Here is a 25,342-nt window from a genome sequence, read left to right on the forward strand (position 1 = left end):
GGCCTGTTTTCTGATTCACAGATAGCTGTCTTTTTTGTTTATTTTTTGAGGCAGAGTCTCACTCTGTCACCCAGGCTGCAGTGCAGTGGCGTGATCACGGCTCACTGCAGCCTCGGCTTCCCTGGGCTTGGGTGATCCTCCCACCTCAGCCTCTTAAGTAGCTGGAACTACAGGCGTGTGCCACCATGCCCAGCTCATTTTTGTATTTTTTGTAGAAATGGGGCTTTATCACGTTGCCCAGGCTGGTCTTGAACTCCTGGGCTCAAGTGATCTGCCCACCTCAGCCTCCCAGAGTGCTGGGATTACAGGCATGAACCACTATCTTAATGTATCCTCCAAGGCAGAGAGCAAAAAAGCAAGCTGCTGGGCGGACTCACAATAGGTAACCAATTTCATTATTGAGGCTCCACTCTCATGGTCTAATCCAATCTGTATTATATTCCAAAGAAGACGTTCCCTAATCTGTCACGTTAGGGAAATGGATTAGAATGAGTGGATTTTATGAAGACATTTATTCCCTAACAGGTGGTATGCTTTTTGTTGTTGACTTTTTAGAGTTCTCTAAGCAGTCTGCATATTAATTTCTTGTCAGATACATGATTTGGAAATACTTTCTCTCATTCTATGGGTTGTCTATTTTGATGCCGAAAGTTTTAAAATTCCATATATTTCCATTTATTTTTTCTCTTATAGGTCATGCCTTTGGTGTCATATCTAGGAAATCATTGGAAAATCCAGGTTCATAAAGCTTTTGCCTTATACTTTTTTTTTTTTTGAGACGGAGTCTCACTCTGTTACCAGGCTGGAGTGCAGTGGCGCGATCTCAGCTCACTGCAACCTCTGCCTCCTGGGTTCAAGTGATTGTCCTGCCTCAGCCTCCCGAGTAGTGGGATTACAGGCATGAGCTACCATGCCCGGCTAATTTTGTATTTTTAATGGAGACGGGGTTTCTCCATGTTGGTCAGGCTGGTTTCAAACTCCTGAACTCAGGTGATCTGCCAGCCTTGGCCTCCCAAAGTGCTGGGATTACAGGCGTGAGCCACCGTGCCTGGCCAGGGAAGGGTACATTTTCATTCTGTTGCATATGGATGTGCATTTTTCCCCAGCATCATTCTATGGAAATACTATCCTATCCTCCATTGTATCGTCATAGTACGCTTGTCAAAAATTGTTGGACTCACTATGCAAACGTGTATTTCTGTGCTGTCTATTTTGTCACAATGGTCTATTTCTTTGTCAGTATGCTGATATTAAATTTTTTTATTAGTATAAATTTGCTCTAAGTTTTGAAATCAGGAAGTGTGAATCTACCAACTTTGCTCGTTTTTCAATTTTTTTTTTTTTTTTTTTTTTTTTTTTTGAGACGGAGTCTCGCTCTGTCGCCCAGGTTGGAATGCAGTGGCGCGATCTCAGCTCACTGCAAGCTCCACCTCCCAGGTTCAAGCCATTCTCCTGGCTCAGCCTCCCGCCCGAGTAGCTGGGACTACAGGTGCCCGCCACTGTGCCCGGCTAATTTTTTGTATTTTTAGTAGAGACGGGGTTTCACCGTGTTAGCCAGGATGGTCTGGATCTCCTGAACTCGTGATCCGCCCGCCTCGGCCTCCCAAAGTGCTGGGATTACAGGCGTGAGCCACTGCACCCGACGTTTTTCAATTCTTGTTTTGTATATTCAGAGTCCCTTAAGATGCCATATGTAAAACAATGGAAAAATGGGTCCTAAAAACTAATCAAGTGGTCAAAGCTATCCCTAAAAGGCTAGCAGGGAGCAAAAAGTGGTATTTCTCAATGAGAAAATAAAAATCTTAGAGAGATGTTTTGAAAAATGCCATGTCACTTTTGAAAGTGGGCCACACGGTAAGAACAAACTAAGCATTCACACACTAAAGCAGAAAGAAGCTGAAATTCTTGGAAGTCTTAGAGCTGCCTCTACAATGGGAAAAATGACCCCTCTGCTTCATGATAAACTGAGTATAAAGACTGAGAAAGCATTAAGTATGTGGCTAGAGGACACATCGCTGAACATCTCTTTTGATAATAAAATAAAGTGGGAAAAAACAGCCTCTATGAATACCACTGTGAGAAGGTTGAGGAGAGCAAGGAAAAGGAGTTTCAGGCCAGTATTGTCTGGCTGGGCTAGCTACATAAAGCACCAGAGCCTCAAAAATTTAAAGACCACAGGAGAATTGACACTGGCTTATGCCAAGGCAATATTAGCATTCCCAGCAGAGCTCACAAAACTCATAAAAAGGAAGTCTACCTTCCAGAGCAAGTCCTCCATTGCAATGAATTGGGCAAGCCCTAGAAAAAGAAAGCGGTCCAGTGGTACCTACATCCATGACTGCCAAGGAGGCCCTGGGACTCAGGGCCTGGAAAGATCACCTACTCTAGTGCAGTGTGGCAATGTGGCAGGTCACAAGAACAAGCCAGGCCTTGGCTACTGAGCAAACAATCCCTAGGTCCTTTAGAACCAAAGCAAAACTTGCCTGCCTCCTTTCTGGCAAAAATATAAGAAGGCTTGGGTGATGATCATCTTGTCCTTGGAATGGTTGTACAAAGGCTTCATTCCTGATGTGAAGAAATATCTTGAAGAGAAGGGGCTGCCACTCAAGGTCCTTCTCATAATTGACAATGTTCCTGGCCATCTCCAATCTCTCTACTTTGCCACTAAGAATGTGGAAGTGATGTCCCTGCTGCCTAACACTACATCACAGTGAAAGCTACTCAATCAAGGCATAATCAAGTAGATCCTGACCTTCGGGAGGATTCATGCCATCCTGATGCTAACTCTGACTGTACCATAGTGGATTTATGAAAGCACTTCACAATTGCACATGCAACTGTCCTTATTGCAGAGGTTATAGATGTCCCAGAGCTCAAGAAACTCAAAGCATGCTGGAAGCCATTATGGAGTGAGGGAGTCAATAATTTTAGGGGCTTCCCCACTATTGATGCAGTAGTTAGGAATATCTTAAATACTGCAAGGGGAGTTGGTAAGAAAGGCTATCTCTGACAGGATTGAAGACGATGTTGAGTAACACACAGAAGGGCATAAATTCTTACAATAAGGAACTCAAAGATCTGCTCAAATGCTCTATAGATTGATGATAATGATGACTTAAAAAAGGTAGTGCCACAGATTTGGACACTTGAAAAATTTGCAGTAGTTTTTTTTATTTTTTTTGAGATGGAGTCTCGCTCTGTCTCCCAGGTTGGAGTGCAGTGGTGCCATCTCGGCTCACTGCAAGCTCCGCCTCCTGGGTTCACGCCATTCTCCTGCCTTAGCCTCCCGAGTAGCTGGGACTATAGGCGCCTGCCACCATGCCCAGCTATTTTTTTGTATTTTTAGTAGAGACAGGGTTTCACTGTGTTAGCCAGGATGGTCTCAATCTCCTGACCTCGTGATCCACCTGTCTCAGCCTCCCAAAGTGCTGGGAATATAGGTGTGACCCACCTTGCCTGACCTACAGCAGTTTTTCAATAGGCAAAAGTGTTAAGAAAGTTCATCATCCTCAAGTAAGATCCTTCGATGGAACAAAGCCTCCATGTCACCCATGGAATAACATGCCAACAAACAGTGCAAGGTTTTTTTGATGACTCAAAAAAAAGAAAAAAAAAAGAAAAAAAGAAAAACTAGCTTCCTACACTTCTCACTAAGCACCTGCAAATATAAACACAGAGCCTTCCATGGTTAAGGATCTGCAGCCCTGAAGCTGAACAGATCTTGACATTAGTATTATTTGGCCTCCTCCAACAAGTCAACATCTGCATCAGAACCTAGTTCTTCCAACACTGATGATCATCCTGATATTCTGTCAAGGTTCAAGTTAGCCTGATGTCTCCTGCTTGTCTATAATGCTACAACACATGACAATGTTAGGCACCATCCAGCAATCATCATCATCATCATCATTATACTTGGGTTATCAAGAGAGAAGCAGGATTTTGATAAGTGTTAACATGCTCATTCAGGTCACAAAACAAAAGCAATCTGTGAACGTTAAAACAAATTTTAATGTTCTGGGTGACATATACCACGTAGGTGGGCCTGCAATGGTTGTGTCTGCATTGAACATGTAGAGACTATTTTTCTTGTCATGATTCTCTAAACAATACAATCAAACAACTATTTACATAGCTTTTACAATGCATGAGGTATTAAAAGTCATCTAGAGATGATTTACACAGTATACTGGAGGATATGCATAGGTTACATGCAAATATGCCATATAACAAAGGACTTGGCATCTGTGGATTTAGAGGGTGCTGGAACCAATCCCCTGCAATATATTGGGGGATAACTGTATTTAAAAAAATTGAAACTACTTAAGGCTTTATCCCATGTTTACATTCATAGGGTCTATCTCCAAAGTGAGTTCTTTCAAGTTTCTGAAATTAAAGTACTGAATGTTTTCCCACATTCCATACATTTAGAGAGTATCTTTCCAGTGAGTCCTTTTATGTCTATGCAAGGAACGGAGAGAACTCAATGCTTTCCCACATTCCTTACATTCATACAGCTTCTCTCCAGTGTGAGTTTTTTCATGTCCTCGAAGGAAACGGGAACGAGTGAAGGCTTTACCACATTGTAGACATTCATAGGGTTTCTCTCCAGTGTGAATTCTTTCATGTCGTAGAAGGCAAGTGAGCCAAGAGAATGCTTTTCCACATTCCTTACATTCATATGGCTTCTCTCCAGAGTGAATCCTTTCATGGACTTTTAAGTTACTGAAATGACTGAAGGCTTTCCTACATGTTTTACACTCATAAGGTTTTTCTACTGTGTGGGTCCTTTTATGTTGAGAAAGGTATTTGAAACAACTGAATGCTTTCCCACATTCCTTACACTCATATGGCTTCTCTCCAGTGTGAGTTGTCTCATGATTTTGAAAGGAAGAGAGATCACTAAAGGCTTTCCCACACTGACATTTATAGGGTTTCACTCCAGTGTGAGTTGCTTCATGTCTTCGAAGGGAACCGGCAAGACTGAAGGCTTTACCACATTGTTTACATTGATAGGGTTTCTCTCCAGTGTGAGTCCTTTCATGTCTTTGAAATAAACTGGGACAACCAAAGGCTTTCCCACATATCTTGCATTTCTGGGGTCCATCTCCTGTGTGTGTTATCATGTGACTTCGAAAGCTCGAGCTATGAGATAACACTTTCCCACACTGCTTACATTCATAGGGTTTCTCTCCAGTGTGAGTAGTTTCATGATTTCGAACTGAACTAGGACAATCAAAGCCTTTCCCACATATCTTACATTTATGTGGTCCATCTCCAGTGTGCCTTATCATGTGTCTTCGAAAGCTTGTGTGATGATAAAACGTTTTCCCACATTGCTTACATGCATAGGGTTGTTCTCCCGTGTGAGTCCTTTCATGTAGTCGAGTGTAATAGTAACAGCTGAAGGCTTTCCCACATTGTGTACATTTATAGGGTTTCTCTCCGGTGTGAGTTCTCTCATGTCTTAGATAGGTACTGTAATCAGGAAAGGCTTTGGAACACTGCTTACATTCATACGCTTTCTCTCCCGTGTGGATTCTTTCATGTCTTAGATAGGAACTGTAAAAAGGAAAGGCTTTAGAACACTGCTTACATTCATACGGTTTCTCTCCAGTGTGTGTTCTTTCGTGCAAATGAAATAAACTGGGCCAAACAAAGGCTTTCCCACACAACTTACATTTATAAGGTCCATCTCCATGGTGTGCCGCCATGTGTCTTCGGAGGTTTCCAAGAGAACTAAAGGTTTTTGCACATTCTTTACAATCGAAGGGTTTCTTTCCGGCAGGGGGCCTTTCATGTGTCTGAAAGGAGTGCTGATGACTGATGGCTTTCCCACGTTGTTTGTGTGTATATGGCTTCTCTCCATATTCCTGATGCTCACATGATTTGTGTCCAGTGTCAACTCTGATGTTGCAATTAAGAGACGAATGACCCAAGATGACTTCTCCACACTCACCACTGTCACATGGATTTACTCGAGGAGTGTTCTTGTTCACAATACTATCTGGAATCTGGCCAAAAGTTTCTCCACATTGACTGTCATCTTTAATTTCACATGTATGACTTCTGTAACAAATAAGAAATATATTACTAAAGTTTGTTTATAAGTGATTTTCTATATATTGAAGTACTAGATTTACATTTGTAACATTATCATGCAAAGTACAGGCTTCATCCCCTGTTTGAATGTGAAGTGACAGTGCTGTGTAAGATGGTCCCATCACAGCTATTAGCAAAACAGTGATATTCACATGGAGATTCTTTCTTTTTTTTTTTTTTTTTGAGACGGAGTTTCACTCTTGTTGCCTAGGCTGGAGTGCAATGGCACAGTCTCGGCTCACTGCAACCTCTGCCTCTCGGATTCAAGCAATTCTCCTGCCTCAGCCTCCCAAGTAGCTGGGATTACAGGCATGCGCCACCACGCCCTGCTAATTTTGTATTTTTACTAGAGACAGGGTTTCTCCATGTTGGCCAGGCTGGTCTTGAACTCCTGACCTCAGGTGATCCACCCGCCTTGGCCTCCTAAAGTGCTGGGATTACAGGCGTGAGCCACCTCTCCTGGCCCACATGGAGATTCTTAATACCATTTCCAAGGGAACTATTTTGCAAAGACTGAATAGCTATGTCACATTTAACTATATGTTCCTTGGGAAAATTTTTTTTTATAGAGATGGGGATCTCACTATGTTGCCCAGGCTGATCTCAAACTCCTAGGCTCAAGTAATCCTCCCACCTTGGCCTCCCAAAGTGCTGGGATTACATGTGCGAGTCACTGTGCTTGGTCAGAAAAAGAATTATTGGAATGAATAAATTTAAGCTGGGCTTGTTCATTTTCTCTGCTCGTTTTTAAAATTTTCTTATCATTCTATGAACCACTGCAGGGACAGAGCTTTCTTTTGTGGGTGCAAATTACCTTAGATTTCTCTTGGCATTTTGGCACTGATCTCCAATGTTCTGGTCCTCCCATTTCATTTCTAAAAGGTAGACCCAGGAAAATCACTAAAAATGTTTACAAAATTATAGAAAAACTCTAAGATTTTACGCGTACTGCAATCATGCATGATTCATTCACCAAAGTACATGTGACTCTTCAACAACACAGGTTTGAACTGCACAGCTCCACTCATACATGAATGTTCTTCAGTCTCTGCTACCCCTGGGACAGCAAGACCAACCCCTCCCCTTCCTCAGCCCACTCAGTGTGAAGACAACAAGGGTGAAAACCTTTATGAAGATCTACTTCCACTTAATGAATAGTAAATATAGTTTCTCATCTTTTTTTTTTTTTTTTTTTTTTTTGAGACAGAGTCCCGCTCTGTCGCCCAGGCTGGAGTGCAGTGGCGCGATCTCAGCTCACTGCAAACTCTACCTCCCGGGTTCACGTCATTCTCCTGCCTCAGCCTCCCGAGTAGCTGGGGCTACAGGTGTCTGCCATCACGCCCGGCTAATTTTTTTTGTATTTTTAGTAGAGACGGGGTTTCACCATGTTAGCCAGGATGGTCTTGATCTCTTGACCTCGTGATCTGCCCGCCTCGGCCTCCCAAAGTGCTGGGATTACAGGTGTGAGTCGCCGCACCCGGCCAGTTTCTCTTCTTATGATTCTCATCAACATTTTCCTTCCCAAGCTCACTTTATTGTGATAGTACAGTATGTAATACATATGACATACAATATATGGATTAATCTAATGTTTATGTTATCCATAAGTGGGCCAGTCAACAATAGGTTATTAGTGGTTAAGTTGTGGGGGACAAAAAAAGTTATTAGAGGATGTAAGATTGTTTGAGGGGCTGACACCTCTAAACCCTGTGTTGTTCAAGGGTCAACCATATCCCCTTTCCATATTTCAAATCATGAACAGCGTTGATGGCCAGGAAACAAATGTCTCTAATTGACTAAGTGAAGAGATGATGTCATCCTTACCTATACAGTCCAGGTTCCTAATGGTTTCCTGCATGACATTTCTGTAGAGACTCTTCTGTGATGGACCCAGCAAAGCCCACTCCTCTTGTGTGAAGTTCACAGCCACATCTTCAAAGGCCACTGAGTCCTGAAACATCCCACATGTGCAGAGGAGGAAGGTTGAGATGGACAGCACTGAGAATCCATACTCACTGCATAAACTTTGCATGATGCTGTGGTTTCCAAGCATTTATTGGATGACATAGTAAACCCACTCTTATTTTGTCTACACTCACTTTTTCCCACAAAGCCATTGTGATGCTTTAGTTGAATGTGTTTGGTAAAGTAACAGTTGAATAGGAACCTGCCTCTTGTTGGTGAGTTAAGTGAGTGAGTCTTATTGCCTGCGTCACCCCTGATGTCTATTTCTACAGCGGTCTGTGTAGTTCTTATCATGACAAAGTACAACTACCTATTGTGTAGAAGAGTTACCACTCCCAGTCCTGAAACTGCATATCCTGACAAATGCTCATTTGCAAACTTGGATCTTTCATGGTGTTTAGGCACCGGATCCCACTAATGTAACTAATAACAGAGGCTGAGTGTGCCTAAACTGTTTATGCAAAATATAGGGGCCAGGCATGGCGACTTAGGCCTGCAATCCCATCACTTTGCGGGGCCAAAGTGGAAGGATCACTTAAGAACAGGAGTTTAGGACCAGCATGGGCAACATAGTAAGCCCTTTTCTCAACAAAAAATAAAACTAGGTCTGACTCAGTGGCTCATGCCTATAATCCCAGCACTTTGGGAGGCCAAGACAGGTGGAACACTTAAGCCCAGGAGTTTGAGACCAGCCTGGGAAACATGGTGAGACCTTGTCTCTACAAAAAATACAAAAAAAAAAAAAAAAAGCAAGATGTGGTGGCGCATGCCTGTAGTCCCAGCTACCCAGGATGCTGAGGTGGGAGGATCACCCAAGCCCAGGAGGTTGGGGCTGCAGTGAGCCGTGATCATGCCGCTGTACTCCCTCCAGCCTAAGCAACAGAATGAGATCCTGTCTCAAAAAATATAATAAAAGTAAAAAATAAAAAATACATATATATATATAAATTTTTTTTAACTTAACTCCTATTCCCCCTCTGAGAGTTTGGAAGTTTGTTACATGATCAGCAGAGAGAGAATACCTGTTAGCCACAGCACAAGTTAGAATGCTTGTGCTCTCCAAAACTCATGCTGAAACTTCATCCTCAATATGACAATAATGAAATGTGGGGCTTTAAGACTTGATTGGATCTTGAGGGTTTGGACCTCAGGAATGTACTAATCCATTCATAGATTAATGGCTTAATGAATAAATGGGGTATCTCAGGAGTAGGCCTAGTGTCCTTATGAGAAGAGGAAGAGACCTGAATTAACACTGGGCCCCTGGCCATGAGATACCCTGTGCCACCTAGGGACTCTGCAGAGTCCCCACCAGCAAGGAGGCTCTTACCAGATGCTAAGCCTTGACTTTGGGCTTCTCAGTCTCCAGAAGTATAAAAAAATAGTGTTTTTTTTTTTTTTTTATAAATTACCCAGGCTCAGGTAATCCTGTTATAAGTAACAAAAAACAGACTAAGACAGTTATGAAGAAACACTCTGGACACTGGATCGCTACTGAGGGACCCTAGCAGCTAACATTTCACGTGTTTGGTTGCAACTTGTTACATGGGATATTTAGCCCATCCTATGCAATTACACTAAGAGAGAACATTTGGAAACTGGCAACTGGTTTCCATTAGACCAAATGTAGTTAAGCATGACAAAAGACTAATAAAAAATATCTCACTATCTCAATGGAAAAATTATACATTTTTCATTGGATAATGACAAAGGAGGAGGAAAGACAGGGAAAGATTGCACATGTTCTAAGAAAAAACTCAATGTCACCTCTCATGATTATCTATAATATTTCCTAAATTCCTAAAGAGACTTTTAGCAGTCAACAAAGATTATATTACCAAATCTAATAAAAGTCACAAATATCTGAAAAGGTTAAAAACCTAACCGGCAGGGTGTGGTGGCTCACGACTGTAATCCCAGCACTTCGGGAGGCCTAGGGGGGCAGATCAAAAGGTCAGGAGATCGAGACCATCCTGGCCAACATGGTGAAACCCCGTCTCTACTAAAAATACAAAAAAAATTAGCTGGGTGTGGTGGCGCACCTGTCATCCCAGCTACGCAGGAGGCTGAGGCAGGAGAATCGCTTGAACCTGGGAGGCGGATACTGCAATGAGCCAAGATCATGCCACTGCACTCCAGCCTGGAGACAGAGTGAGACTCCATCTCAAAACAAACAAACAAACAAACAAAAAACAATAACAACAAAAAAAGAAACCGCCCCAAAAAACCTTCTAACCAAGAAAGTTACAGCTTTCCAAAAACAGATAAAGGATTTTTAAACTATAATATTCGGCATCCTATATTATTAACAGGGAGATAAACAAACAGAAAAAGGAAAGCAAAAAATGGTCGAAAAGCTTTGTGGAGTTTTTATTTGTCCTTGTCCCAATCCCTCCTCACATCAGAGCCAGTCTTGAAGACAGCAGACCAAGTTTTCAATGTGGATCCCTAGAGACAGCAGATCAGGTCTTACTTGCAAATTATTGCCTTTGTATTTTCCAGTTGGTACAAGGACTATCCAAAGGTCTGAAACAGACTCTCTTTTCTTTCTTTTTTTTCTTTTTTTTTTTTGAGACGGAGTCTCGCTCTGTCGCCCAGGCTGGAGTTCAGTGTCGCGATCTCGGCTCACTGCAAGCTCCGCCTCCCAGGTTCATGCCATTCTCCTGCCTCAGCCTCCCAAGTAGCTGGGACTACAGGTGCCCGCCACCACGATCAGCTAATTTTTTTGTATTTTTAGTAGAGACGGGGTTTCACCGTGTTAGCCAGGATGGTCTCGATCTCCTGACCTCGTAATCCACCCGCCTCGGCCTCCCAAAGTGCTGGGGTTACAGGCGTGAGCCACAGCGCCCGGCCAAGGCTCTCTTTTCCATTTCATCAGTGATGGAACCCAATCAGGGTCAAACATGGCAAGAACTGCTTCAAAATGTTGCAAAATACACAGAAAGCCTTCAACCACCTGGAACCACAGATTACGGTTAAGACGAACAGCAGACCTACTAAGTCTTGGGAAGAAAAGCTGGAGATAAAATTTCCTTCAGAAATTAGGGTACTGAAAAGCACACAGGTATATTATGGCATACTTTTCTTATACTACCTGATCTAACAGATACAAATTTGTTTGAAATAATACTAGCAATGTATTGGGTAGTAACAGCTTCCGATAGGGCAAATGAATAACAGTGATGTTATATGGGATGGGAGGAAGGAATTTGGAACAGTAAGTAATACCAGCACTACTCCCAAAGCCAGTATAGCATTATTTGAAACTGAAGGTCCATTAGTTATATATGGTATACTACAAACTATAGGGAATTTGCTAATAAAATTTAAGAAACAAGTAGACTTACTATACTGATAGAAGCAAGCAAATAGAATCATATAGAATGCTCAGTTAAAATGAAAGCAGAAAAAGTGGAGAAGTTGAAAAAACAGTCAAGTATAAGAATAGAAAACAATTAACATATGTACATATTAATCCAATTATGTCAATACCACTTTGAATGTGTATTATCTACATATACCAGTTAAAAAGACATGGACTGGCTGAATAGAATTAAAAAAACAAGGCTGGAAGGGCACAGTGGCTCACGCCTGTAATCCCAGCATTTTGGAATGCTGAGGCGGGCGCATTGCTTGAGGCCAGGAGTTTGAGACCAGCCTGTCCAACATGATGAAACCCCATCTCTACTAAAAATACAAAAAAATTAGCCAGGCGTGGCAGTGCATGCCTGTAATCTCAGCTACTTGGGAGGCTGAGGCATGAGAATCACTTGAACCCGGGAGGCGGAGGCTGCAGTGAGCCGAGATTGTGCCACCTCATTTCAGCCTGGGCAACAGAGCAAGACTCTGTCTCAAAAAAAAAAAAAAAAACAAATAAAACAAGGCCCAGCAATGTGTACATGAAAACCATTTTAAACTGAAAGATACAAATACATTAAATATAAAGGTATGGAGGAATATATGCCATTCTAGCCCTAATCAAAAGAAATATGGACTAGCTATTTTAAATTTAGATAAATCAGGTTTTAGGTCAAGGAAGGATACAGGGGATGAAGAGATTTCATAAAGATAAAGAAGTCAGTTATACAAGAAGACATAATAATCGTTAATATCTATGCTCATAAAACAAATCATCAAAATACATAAGGCAAAACTTATAAAACCACATAGCAAAATACACATGTACTAGATGGCTTCCCAGTACCTACTGGCTTTCAATGTGTGCTAACCTCTTCTTTCTGGGATCTCTAAATAATACATAGTTTCTGTTATTTCTTGCATTTTGTTGAGTTGCTTCCTCTGTGTCTTACCTGACCAATATACCTGAATCTAATTTCTACCCAGTCAGGGCTTTCTTTGTAAGATTATTTTGGCAGTGGCTATCTTGGTAGTAATAAAAGAAAAACTGGTCAGACAATGGGCCATAAGGTGTCTACCAGGAAAAACAAGTTTCCTGTAAGACGGAAACTTGGTCACTCGTCTGATATTTAGGCATTAGGTCACCTTGTACTATCCTACAAGTTACGTTTGGAAGGCTTTCAAATTAACCTGTTTGGGGAGGTCTTATGATCCAGGGCTTATATCTTGTCCCTGAGTAAAGAATCTTTTTTTTTTTTTTTTTTTTTTTCCTTTGAGACGGAGTTTCGCACTTGTTGCCCAGGCTGGAGTGCAATGGCATGATCTTGGCTCACTGCAACCTCTGTCTCCTGGGGTCAAGTGATTCTTCTGCCTTGGCCTCCCAAGTTGCTGGGATTACAGGCCTGTGCCATCATGCCCAGCTAATTTTGTATTTTTAGTAGAGACAGGGTTTCACCATGTTGGTAAGGGTGGTCTCAAACTCCCGACCTCAGATGATCTGCCTGCCTCGGCCTCCCAACGTGCTGGGATTACAAGTGTGAGCCACCGTGCCTGGCCGTTTTCTTATGTAAGAAAATAAAGTAGGTCCCAAAGGAAGGGACTGAGAAATTCAACTCTGAAAATTAAGAAGAGTTGTGCGTGACTTATGCCTGTCATCCCAATACTCTGGGAGGTTGGAGTGGGAGGACTGCTTGAGTTTGAGAACAGCCTAAGCAACATGGCAAAACCTCATCTCTACAAAAAATTTAAAAATTAGCCAGGGATGGTAGCATGTGCCTGTAGTTCCAGCTACATAGGAGACGAAGGCAGGAGGATTGTTTGAGCCCAGGAATCTGAGGCTGTGGTGAGCCATGATCCCAGAACTGCACTCCAACCTGGGTGACAGTGCAAGACCCTGACTTAAAAATTAATTAATTAATTAATTAATGAGAAAATGGCTGAAAATTATTTCACAGTAGATGAAAGGCCATACAGAAAAAATGCTCAACACCGATGTTAATCAGTAAAAAGCAACATCTAATCACATGGAGATAAATATTTATAAGGAATAAACACACATGCACACATGGTCTGCCGGTTAATCCATACATGCCAACGGGTTTTCCTAGCACATTTAAATTTATCCATAATCCACAACCCAGCACATTTCCCCCTATATGTACAAAATGTATAAAGTGTTAGCATTTGGGGACAAAAACAAAGATGACATTGTCAACAAAGTCCAGCAAAAATGAAACAATTCAAGTCCTATGAGCCGTGGAATATGAGAGTGAAGTGGGTGACCCACACCTCAGACAGCAGCATGAATCAAACAGACTGAGGCAAAGAAACTAAAAAAAAAAAAAAAAAAAAAAAGCCGCCCGCAGCCGGGTGAGGTGGCTCACACCTGTAATCCCAGCACTTTGGGAGGCTGAGGCGGGTGGATCACCTGAGGTCGGGAGTTCGAGACCAGCCTGACAAATATGGAGAAACCCTGTCTCTACTAAAAATACAAAATTAGTCAGGCGTGGTGGTGCATGCCTGTAATCGCAGCTTCTCGGGAGGCTGAGGCAGGAGAATCGCTTGAACCCGGGAGGCAGAGGTTGCGGTGAGCCGAGATCACGCCATTGCACTCCAGCCTGGGCAATAACAAGAGCAAAACTCCATCTCAAAAAAACAAAAAAACCTTTTCAGCATCATATTAATGGAATATTAAGTGTAATATTAATTAACTGAAAACTCAGAAGAGAGAAAACTATGCATCTGGATTCATACATGATAAACATATACTGAATAACAGTCAGTCGGTTTAAGGCTCTGACCTGTGGTGCCTCTGACTTCTGATAACAAAGGTGTGCCGTTCGCTGAACACCAACCAATTCTCCAGCAATAACTGGCTGTCCAATAGTTCAATTCTTATACCACCCAGAATTAACACAGATCCCATAAGTTTCTTGCTAGAGGGCTCAGTCCCACAACAGGCCCCTACTGCAGATGTCATTTGTAAGCCCCAGGAACTAACCTTTTAACCAACTGTGTATAAATACAACAGCACCATCCTCTGGTTCAATAACTGGCTAAAGGCCAGGCGCAGTGGCTCACGCCTGTAATCCCAGCATTTTGAGAGGCCGAGGCAGGTGGATCACCTGAGGTCAGGAGTTCGAGACCTGCCTGGCCAACATGGAGAAACCCCACCTCTACTGAAAATGCAAAACTAGCCATGCATGGTGGCGCATGCCTGTAGTCCCAGCTACTCGGGAGGCTGAGACAGGAGAATCGTTTGAACCCGTGAGGCAGAGGTTGCGATGAGCCGAGATCGTGCCATTGCACTCCAGCTTGGGTAACAAGAGTGAAACTCCGTCTCAAAAAAAAAAAAAAAAAATTGGCTAAAATAACTCATGAAACTCAGCAAAACACTAGTAACTTAAGGTTACTAGTTTGTTATAAAGGATTTCTCAACAACAGCCAAATGGAAAAGCGGTATTCAGCAAGGGAAAGGGCAGGGATGGGTAAAGGTTTCCCTTTTTTTTTTTTTTTTTTTTTTTGAGACGGAGTCTCGCTGTGTCGCCCAGGCTGGAGTGCAGTGGTATGATCTCGGCTCACTGCAAGCTCCGCCTCCCGGGCTCTCGCCATTCTCCTGCCTCAGCCTCCCGAGCAGCCGGGACTACAGGCAACTGCCACCACGCCCAGCTAATTTTTTTGTATTTTTAGTAGAAACGGGGTTTCACCGTGTTAACCAGGATGGTCTCGATCTCCAGACCTCGTGATCCGCCCGCCTCAGCCTCCCAAAGTGCCGGGATTACAGGCGTGAGCCACCGCGCCCGGCCATTGTTTTGTATTTTTAGTAGAAACGGGGTTTCACCGTGTTAGCCAGGATGGTCTCGATCTCCAGACCTCGTGATCCGCCCGCCTCAGCCTCCCAAAGTGCCGGGATTACAGGCGTGAGCCACCGCGCCCGGCCATTTTTTTGTATTTTTAGTAGAAACGGGGTTTCACCGTGTTAGCCAGGATGGTCTCGATCTCCTGACTTCGTGATCTGCCCACCTCGGCCTCCCAATGTGCTGGGATTACAGGCGGGAGCCACCGCGCCCGGCAAAGCTTTCCCTCTTGACACCACCTTCCTAGCGCATCCACGTGTTCACCAACCTGGAAGCTGTCCCGATGTCTTTGTTCAATAAATTTTATACAACTTAATTTCTAGCCTCCCTCCCTTTCCTGGGGTCAGAAGATGGGGCTTAAAGTTCCAGTCCTGTCATCATGTGTTTGCTCTTTCAGGTCACCAGTCCCCATCCTCAAGTTAGTTACCTAGTGACCTCATGCTGAGTCACCTCATTAGCATAACTTCACCAAAGGTCTGACAAGAGCTGGGAATAACAAAACACATTCCCATCACTCGGAAAAATCCAAGGAGTTTAGGACTACTACTTTGCCAGGACCTAGAAATAATGACAAAGGCGGGTGCAGCCGCTCACTTCTATAATCCCAGCACTTTGGGAGGCTGAGGTGGGCAGATCATGAGGTCAAGAGATCAAGACCATGCTGGCCAACATGGTGAAACCCCGTCTCTAATAAAAATACAAAAATTAGTTGGGCGTGGTGGCACGCGCCTGTAGTCCCAGCTACTCAGGAGACTGAGGCAGGAGAATAGCTAGAACTCAGGAGTCGGAGGTTGCAGCGAGCTGAGATTGCGCCACTGCACTCCAGCCTAGCGACAGAGTGGGACTCCATCTCAAAAAAAAAAAAAGAAAAAGAAAAAGAAAAAGAAACAATGACCAAATATGTTTTAGGCTGGGCATGGTGACTCACGCTTGTATTCTCAGCACTTCGGGAGGCCGAGGTAGGAGAATCATCTGAGGTCGGGAGTTCAAGACCAGCCTGGGCAACATGGCGAAACTGTCTTTACAAAAAATACAAAAATTGGCTGGGCATGGTGGTGCACGCTTGAAATTCCAGCTACTTGGGGGGCTGAGGCAAAAAGATTGTTTGAGCCCAGGAGATGGAGGTTGCAGTGAGCCGAGATCATGCCACTGCACTTCAGCCTAGATGGCAGAACAAGACTCTGTTTCAAAAATTAAAAAGGACCAAATATTTTTAAAAATTATATCACAGACCCAAATAAACTCTCAGATTCATAAACCCTTTGTCCAGCAGGCAGAACCAAAAGGTGTCTTTCTCTAAGTCAGCCCCAACAGACTTTCAAATTTGTACAATACTCTGATTAAACAAACACAGTGAATGTAAAACCAGACTTCTAATAATGTTGAATTTAACCCCAGCTCTGTAATCCTGGTTAATAGCTAGAATTAAATAAATCACCTTAGGCCAGGTGAGGCAGCTCACATCTGTAATCCCAGTACTTAGGGAGGCCGAGGCAGCCGGATCACTTGAGCCCACGAGTTCAAGACCAGCCTGGGCAACATGGTGAAACCCCATCTCTATGAAAAATACAAAAATTAGCCGGGCCTAGTGGTGCATGCCTGTAGTCCCAGCTACTTGGGAGGCTGAGGTGGGAGGATCGCTTGAGGCTGGGAGGCGAGGTGGAGTTTTGTAGTGAGCTGAGATCATGCCACTGCACTCCAGCCTGGGAAACAGAGTGAGACTCTGTCTCAAAAAAAAAAAAAGAAAAAAAGAAAAGAAATCACCTCAGTCTTCTACCACCTAAGTCCTGTGTGTTCTGAACAAGCAGCTGAATGCAGTGTAACACTCTCCGCATTGCTTCGACTATGCCCCCTTTTTAAACCTGTAACAAGACCAAAAACCCCACCAAATTCCCACTTTGCCTCAGAAATGATTAGCTGAACAATTCTGTCTTCACCAACCAGCCTGCACAAAATTAATGTAGAGCAAACTTTCCTTAAGTTTCTCTCCCTCCCGCTGGACTCAGTCTGAGCCAGCACACAATTCCTCTCATTTATTTATTTTGAGATGGAGTCTTGCTCTGTCACCCAGGCTGGAGTGCAGTGGCACAATCTCAGCTCACTGCAACCTCCACCTCCCGGGTTCAAGCGATTCTCCTGCCTCAGCCTCCTGAGTAGCTGGGACTATAGGCGTGTGCCACCACACCTGGGTAATTTTTGTATTTTTTAGTAGAGATGGGGTTTTGCCATATTGGTCAGGCTGGTCTTGAACTCTTGACCTCAAGTGATCCACCTGCCTCAGCCTCCCAAAGTGCTGGGATTACAGGCGTGAGCCATGCGCCCAGCCACAATCCCTCCTTTTTAACCTCTCCTAAGAACTGACTGAAGTCAAGGTGAAACATTCTGTGATGTAGGATCTGATTTTCACCTTCCATCTTACTCTCTCTCCTACCTTCTAGATTTCTAATATTGTTTGCTCTTCACTTTGAAAAGCAATTTTCTGGCTGGGCATGGTGGCTTATTCCTGTAATCCCACCACTTTGGGAGGCCGAGGTGGGCTGATCACTTGAGGTCAGGAGTTCGAGACCAGCCTGGCCAACATGGTGAAACCCCATCTCTACTAAAAATACAAAAATTAGCTGGGCGTGGTGGTGGTCACCTGTAATCCCAGCTACTCAGGAGGCTGAGGCAGGAGAATCACTTGAACCTGGGAGGCAGAGGTTGCAGTGAGCTGAGATCGCGCCACTGCACTCCAGCCTGGGCAACAGAGCGAGACTCCATTTCAAAAAACAAAAAAAAAAAAAAAAAAAAAAAAGAAAAGCAATTTTCTGCCTAAACTTTGAGATTCTTGTAGATCTTATAGTTGGTAGTTTTCTCCTTTTGCAATATGCTTTTAGAGTGAAGTCACTTCTTGCCCAAATCCAGATTTATTTTACTTGAGAATGTCTAGCAACAGTGCCACAACAGTAACAAAGACCTCAGACAGGGCATCACCCCAAATGTCTCTGCCTGTGGATCTCCAACTTTCCAGTGCTCTGCAGCTTCTCTCAGTATAAAGGGCTCCTCCCATGTTTGGAATGAACAGGTTGGGACACCTGCCAGGGAGGTTCCCCATGAAGAACCAACTCAACTGGGTCTTCAATGACCTCCCTTTGCAGGCTCCAGATTGACCTTAGCTCACAGTCAGTGGCCTCAGGCTTCTCCACCCCAGTCAAGGCTACTCACTTACCCTTACATGCCTTACATGGGTATTTAAAAAAAAAAATACCCATGTGTGATGAATCCAGTAAAATCACTCCAATCCAGCATTTATGTTTATAGGAGGGAAGAAAACCACAACGCATCTATATTTTATAGCTCAATAGAAAAAGCACAAGTATCTATCCGTTTCAGAAAACAAATGTCATTAATTTATCGTTTTCCATAATAATAAATCATTTAGTAAATGAATAATGATATTTGAGTTCTTTAGCTGTTGGAAAGTCCTGTCCCACAGAAGTTAGCATTAGTCTGTCAAGTCCACATAACAGGAACAGAATAGTTATCCACTGTCTCAAATTCTCCACTCTACAAAGGAGAGGAACTAACATTTTGGTAAATCTTTATAATTCATCAATATATCCACCACACTTTCTTGCAAAAATGTATTCATTTTTCAGCAGTCATAAAGGAAAAGTTTTTCCCAATTTCTTTTCACTGCTAGGCCCTGAAATTCCGTTTGAAATCATCCAATAAAAAAACAGACCTGAGGCTGGGCGCGGTGGCTCTCTCCTATAATCCCAGCACTTTGGGAGGCCAAGGCAGGTGGATCACTTGAGGTCAGGAGTTCGTGACCAGCCTGGCCAATATGGTGAAACCTTGTCTCTACTAAAAATACAAAAAGTTTTAGCTGGGCATGGTAGCATACGTCTGTAATCCTAGCTACTCAGGAGGCTGAGGTGGGATGATTGCTTGAACCGAGGAGGTTGAGGCTGCAGTGAGCCAAGATCGCACCACTGCACTCCAGCCTGGGTGACAGAGCGAGACTCCGTCTTAAAAAAAAGTAAATAAAAGTTTTAAAAAGAAATAAAATATAGGACTAAATATGTAATGAGTTTGCTGAAACCCAACTTGTTCTTGCCTCTTTGAACATACTTTATCTTCTTTATTAAGCTCTAATGATAAAATGCATTTTGCAGTTAATAAAAAGCTGAAATGAGTGAACAAATCTTTTCAAGATGACAAATGCAGGGAGGGGCTGACTGGAACACAGACAAATCTGACTCAAGTGTCAGTTCAGGTCCTCTTATCACTTGGGACATCTCCCACCCCAATGCTGCTCACTGAACTGCTGAGTAATTACCCTCCAAGGAGAAGCTCCCTCAATACCGCCAACCAGCTGGCTCATCAGCCATGTGTCCCCAGGGAATGGAAACTGGGGTTGGGGAAGAAAAGCTGAATGTCTTAAGGGCTTTGCTTTTTGAGGAACAGTATACCAGGAAACTCCTCCCACCCCACGACATCCAGCTGCTCCCCTATAAGGTCCCACCCCCCACCTCTGGCTGTCCTCTGGGAGGAGTGACTCAAAGCTGATATTCACTAGACACTACAAAAGACTTAGCAGCTATGAGCATCTTGGAGCAGCCCCAAACAGTTCTGTAACCCAGGACCAGGACACCATAGACGGTGGGCTGACAGATCACCCTGTGCCATTTGCAAAGAGGAACCTCGACTGAAAATATTCGGGTATCTCTGTGTAGACAAGATAAAGGACAGCCACACATGCACTATTTTTTTTTCTTTTTCTTTTTTTCTGAGACGGAGTTTCACTCTTGTTGCCCAGGCTGGAGTGCAATGGCACGATCTTGGCTCACCGCAACCTCCGCCTCCCGGGTTCAAGCAGTTCTCCTCCCTCAGCCTCCCAAGTAGCTGGGATTACAGGCATGCGCCACCACCCCGGCTAATTTTGTATTTTTAGTAGAGACGGAGTTCCTCCATGTTGGTCAGGCTGGTCTCGAACTCCCGACCTCAGGTGATCCGCCCGCCTTAGCCTCCCAAAGTGCTGGGATTACAGGTGTGAGCCACCGCGCCTGGCTTTTTTTTTTTTTTTTTTTTTTTTTTTTTTTTTTTTTACACTGGAGTCAAGTGGTTATTCTTTGCTTCCTCACATGTGAAATGTTCACAAACACAAAAACACATCTTTTAAAAAGAGCCATACATTGCTATGTGAAAAGAAAGTGACAATTAAAATAATGCCTCTGTTTGAAATATTGCCTGAGGGACAAAGAGTTCATAAAGTTGCTGGGAATTGATGACGGAAAGTTAGCCTGGGGAAGGCTCTGAAAACCAAGAGATGTGCTGCCAGCCCTAGGAGGAGTTAGGATGAGGGGATAGGGTGGTGGGTTTGAGACCCTGCTGCCCACATCTTTGGAAGACTCGGAGGGGAACCGGTCACCTTTGGGAAGAAAGAAGGGACTGGGGAACCCACAGATCACAGCTCCTCTTCCAAAGCACAAAGCCCACACACACGAGTCTGGATTCTGCCTGGTGACCCTCCGTTGTCACCGTGCAGCGTCCTCACCGGGTTCACAGAACTGCGAGCCAGGCTGGAGGCGAGATTGCAGTTAGGTATTAACCAGGTGCCCTCAGCCCCGCTGCCTCGCGGGGCCGCCTCCCTGAGAGTCAGGTCACAGCAGACGCTGACCGCCGGCTTCCTCATCGTGCCCGGGGGTAAGATCTCTGAGAGTTGCTCACGAGTCGCCTCAGTTCTTTCTCGGATCCTGAATTGCAGCGGAAAGGCTGGCGCCAAGCAGGCTGAAGACCCCACAAGGAAGCCCACTCAGCAGAATGCGGTTTCTTCACCTCCAGTCCCAGGAGTCACCCCTCACTTCCCCACCAACCAGCGACCCCACACCCCAGCCGCCCCTGTCCACACCTCTAAACACCCCATCCCCAAACCTCTCAGGGAGGCGGATCTGGGGTGTCCTCCCCTCTCCCCCATTAAACTGTTTCTGCTGCAGCCTTCGGCGTCTCGGTGCAGTGACTCGGGCCGTGAACCTGTGCCGGTTACAACTGCACAATCTGGGGAGACGCGGAGCTGCGGGCGCGGAGCTGCCCAGAGAGGGCGCCGGGGCCGGGGCCGCAGTGGCCGAGCAGGGACGGGACAGGACGCCCGGGGTCCCGGCTGCCGCCCCAGCCCCATCTTGCGGCCCAGGGGACCAAGGGCAGAGCTGCGCCAGGGGCACTCGGATTTGCAGACCCCGGAGTCGCCCAGGGCGAGGCCCGGGTCCCCTCACGGTCGGTTCCGGCCGGTTCCAACCTGCCCCTTCTTTGCCTCGGGACGCCGGGCCCCGCACACTCACCATTTCCCAGCTTCCAGGTGTCCGGGTGTCCTCCTTAAAAGCCAGCGTCCAGTGTGGGTCCCAGCGCGACAGACGCTGATACAGACCTTCCAGGGCGTCTCTCTCTCAGCGACAGAGCCAGGACTCAGAGCGCAGGGGCGTGGAGAAGACTCCGCGGGCTCTTTGAACGTCGCACCCTCCTCCCTGCAGCGTGCCTGATTGACAGTTCTCACAATCCCCGCCCCCTCATCCCTGATTGGATAGTGCTCCAGGTCCCGCCCCTTGGTGGCTGATTGACAGAAGAAGCGATCTCACAGTGCTGAGTGGAGCCGGATGAACAGGTTCCAGACACGACCCTTGGCAAGGCGGGCTTCCTCCCAACGGAGTGACCTGACCCCTCCCGAAGTGACGTTTGCATTTTAGAATTTCCTGATTGTATTCAGTGGGTTCTTCCTGCTTTTTCCTCCTGGACAGGGACTCACAAGTGTGTGCAGGGAATTCCAGGCTCCCTGTCCAGTGGAGCCATTCCCGGACCTCGGAGCAGGAGGGGAGCCCGGGGCACACAGGCCACCCTGCAGCAGGAGGGAGGGCCTGATGTCCTCCAGGGATCAGGAATTTGGGATGAGGCTGTTGGCGACGTGGCCAAGCCTTTCCCTCACCTTATCTCTCAATCTACTCATTTTCAGCCCAGAAGATAAAACAGGACAACAAAATAAAATAGTTGAGTATGTGGAAAAACTGGAATTATATGGCAGCAATATTTCATAAAGAATCAAAAGAGAAGAAAAGCAAAAACTTGAACAAGCTCAGAGAAGCAGCCTACTGCACTCACAGTTCACAAGCAGACCCCCTTTCAGGAGGTCAAACATATCCCCAAGCTGGGAAGCCAGGCAATGATTCCTAAAATGGAGCTCCGGGATGGATCAGAAGCTGGTGATAAGGGAGGGACAATTAAGAATTTTACTCTGAGATCTCAAAATACCTGTCCCCTCTGCACAGCGTGGAAATGCTCCCTCCTTATGCCATTAAATGTTAATAAATTAAATGCTCCAATCAAAAGCCAAGACATCACACTTTGAATTTGAAAACATTAGCCTTTCTCCATATGTTTATGAAGTAAAAATACTAGACTTAAAAGCGTTATGGCCAGGCGCGGTGGCTCACGCCTGTAATCCCAGCACTGTGGGAGGCCGAGGCGGGTGGATCACCTGAGGTCGGGAGTTTGAGACCAGCCTGACAAACATGATGAAACCCCGTTTCTACTAAAAACGCAAAATTAGCCGGGTGTGGTGGCACGCTTCTGTAATCCCGGCTCCTCAGGAAGCTGAGGCAGGAGTATCGCTTGGACCCCGCAGGCAGAGGTTGCAGTGAGCCGACATCACACCACTGCACTCCAGCCTGGGCAACAGAGCGAGGAAAAAAAAAAAAAAAAACTCCATCTCAAAAAAAAAAAAAAAAAAGCGTTATGAACTAGAAGCTGGTACCCATGGCTAAATAGAAAGGAGCTGAACATGAGATGTCAATAGCTGAAATGAAATCTTCAATCAACTTCTAGAAACTATAGCATTTTCTGCCAGGACAAATGGGCATGTTTAGAAAATGAATGAAAAAAATGACGTCTGAGTATAACCTAATGCATAAATGATACTGTTTCCTTAAAAAAAAATAATAAGCACACACACAGACACACACACACACACACTCCCACAGTCTATTATGCTAGAAACTGCTCTCTGAAGGATAAACTACTATTTTATGAAATGCTCCACCCCTCACTCCTCACATTAACTGCACCTGGAACAATGTTCTATTTATTTGTTTCCACACATATTAAAAGAGGGCACAATGTATCAAACTAACTGATTGTCAGGGGTTTATATGCAGATTCTGTATATTTTTACAAATGGCAACAAGTAAGTAGTTGATTTCTGCAATGATTTAAATACATATAAAAGCTTCCAGACAAAAATAGCTGTTCGCATTACCATGATGAGAACCATGTTCGCATTACCAACAATGGTGAGACCCACACCCCCTCCCCCAGAGAAAGTATAAAAGAAATCCTAAGAGAAGCTAGAAAGCCCAAAATTTGTATGTGCAAGTTTAAACACAATATAGAAAGTATTGCTGTTAGTTTCCTCACAGTCAGTTCTATGGCAACACCATGCTTTTCTGAATTAGGATGTTTATTTCTGAGTTTTTTTTTTTTTTTTTTTTCTGAGATGGAGTTTTGCTCCTGTTGCCCACACTGAAGTGCAATGGCGCAATCTCGGCTCACCACAACCTCTGCCTCCGGGTTCAAGCAATTCTCTCACCTCAGCCTCCTGAGTAGCTGGGATTGCAGGCATGCGCCACCACATCTGGCTAATTTTGTATTTTTAGTAGAGACAGGGTTTCTCCATATTGGTCAGGCTGGTCTCAAACTCCTGACCTCAGGTGATCTGCCTGCCTCGGCCACCCAAAGTGCTGGGATGACAGTTGTGAGCCACTGCACCCGGCTATTTCTGAGTTTTTTAAAAGAAAAGGAAACACAACTCCTGCCCCAACCCTCTGTCACAAAGATATCCTCTAATATCTGCTGCTAAATGTACCATTTCAGTGAGAGTTAACTTTAATGCATGCAGTAAGGAGCTCAGTTCGTGTTTCTGAAGGTCAATATTCAACTTCCTTAGTAGCTTGTTGAAAAGACCTTCCCCTTTAATTTATCTTGGCCTATTTGTTGAAAATTAATTAACTATCCATGAAGAGTGTCTTAGTCCATTTGTGCTGCTATAATGAACTACTGCCAAGTGGGCAATTTATAAAGAATATTAATTAGTTTTCTTGTAGTTCTGGATGCTGGGAATTCCAAGATAAAGGTGCCGGCACCTAGGGAGGGCCTTCTTACTGCATCTTCTGGAGGGAAGGAACACTGCATCCTCACAGGGCAGAAGACAGAAGGGCAAGAGAGGGCGAGCCCCATCCATCAAACCCTTTATAGTGGCATTAGTCTATTCATGAGGGCTCTGCCAAAAGACTAAAAGTCCCCACCTCCCAAAATTGTGGTGCTGGGGATTGAGTTCTAACCTATGAATTTTGAGGGGACACAAACATTCAAATGATAGCAAAGGGGGTTATTTCCGGACTCTCAATTCTGTCATATTATTTCTGACATCTTCCCAGTAAGTCTGGCTACTATACTACCTTGACCTGACGATGGAGAGCCCCACCCCATTCCTGACAGTCAAGCATGACACATGACTGTCATGCACAGATAGAAACGGTCCTAAAGCCACAGGAAGATCTCCTAGACACCTCCTTGGATGGCCTAGACTTACTATCATTTTGAGAAGGCCTCTCTTAACACAATTGTAGGGAAAACATAGTAACTGGTTTTGCCATAATTTCTCCACATGAAACAATTGAGGCATACTCTTTACTCACTGTAAAATCAGCCTGAGCCTCTAGCTCATTGCTCTTACTAGATCTCGAATGTTGGCAAAGGGGAAACTGCCACCATTGACAATGATTCCAGATATGCTTTGGGAGTCTTTTTTGCCATTGGCACAATCTGAAAATCCTTTGCATTTACAACTTGTTCTGGTACACCCATTGCCAATGAACATACATAACTGGGGCGCTATTAGAGGTTGTTCACCTCTCTAATAAAATGGCTATTGTTCACTGTCTAGCCCATACTAAGGAGACTTCTACTGCATCTCTGGGCATTAAAAGACTGCTAAACAAGGCGGGGCACAATGGCTCACGCCTGTAATCCCAACA

At 44.5% G+C, this 25,342-nt stretch overlaps 1 protein-coding gene across 2 annotated transcripts; it reads right to left on the reverse strand.

Moving 5' to 3' along the window:
* Window positions 1–3,989: 3,989 nt before the first annotated feature.
* On the reverse strand, window positions 3,990–21,857 carry LOC100988443 (zinc finger protein 823). Of its 2 annotated transcripts, XM_003830521.5 has the most exons (4): window positions 21,602–21,857; window positions 7,927–8,053; window positions 6,917–6,977; window positions 3,990–6,069 (listed from the first exon to the last, which is right to left on the reverse strand). In XM_003830521.5, the coding sequence occupies exons 1-4, from the start codon at window positions 21,602–21,604 to the stop codon at window positions 4,428–4,430; spliced, it is 1,833 nt and encodes a 610-aa protein (XP_003830569.1). In that variant the 5' UTR covers window positions 21,605–21,857; the 3' UTR covers window positions 3,990–4,427. The 2 variants fall into 2 exon arrangements, with proteins under 2 accessions (XP_003830569.1, XP_063455980.1); XM_063599910.1 differs by lacking the exon at window positions 21,602–21,857 and having other exon boundaries at window positions 7,927–17,435.
* Between the last annotated feature and the right edge of the window lie 3,485 nt (window positions 21,858–25,342).

This window comes from Pan paniscus, chromosome 20 (genome assembly GCF_029289425.2).
Source record: "Pan paniscus chromosome 20, NHGRI_mPanPan1-v2.0_pri, whole genome shotgun sequence".
Taxonomy (NCBI): Eukaryota; Metazoa; Chordata; class Mammalia; order Primates; family Hominidae; genus Pan; species Pan paniscus.

Bases quoted from the DNA above. Each gene is read 5' to 3' on its own strand.
- LOC100988443 (XM_063599910.1), bottom strand. From the start codon at position 8,155: ATGCTTGGAAACCACAGCATCATGCAAAGTTTATGCAGTGAGTATGGA. The intron at 6,978-7,926 runs GTAAGGATGACA...TCTACCTTTTAG, and splicing joins TAGGAACCTGGACTGTATAG to AAATGAAATGGGAGGACCAG. The intron at 6,070-6,916 runs GTAATTTGCACC...TATTTGTTACAG, and splicing joins AATGCCAAGAGAAATCTAAG to AAGTCATACATGTGAAATTA.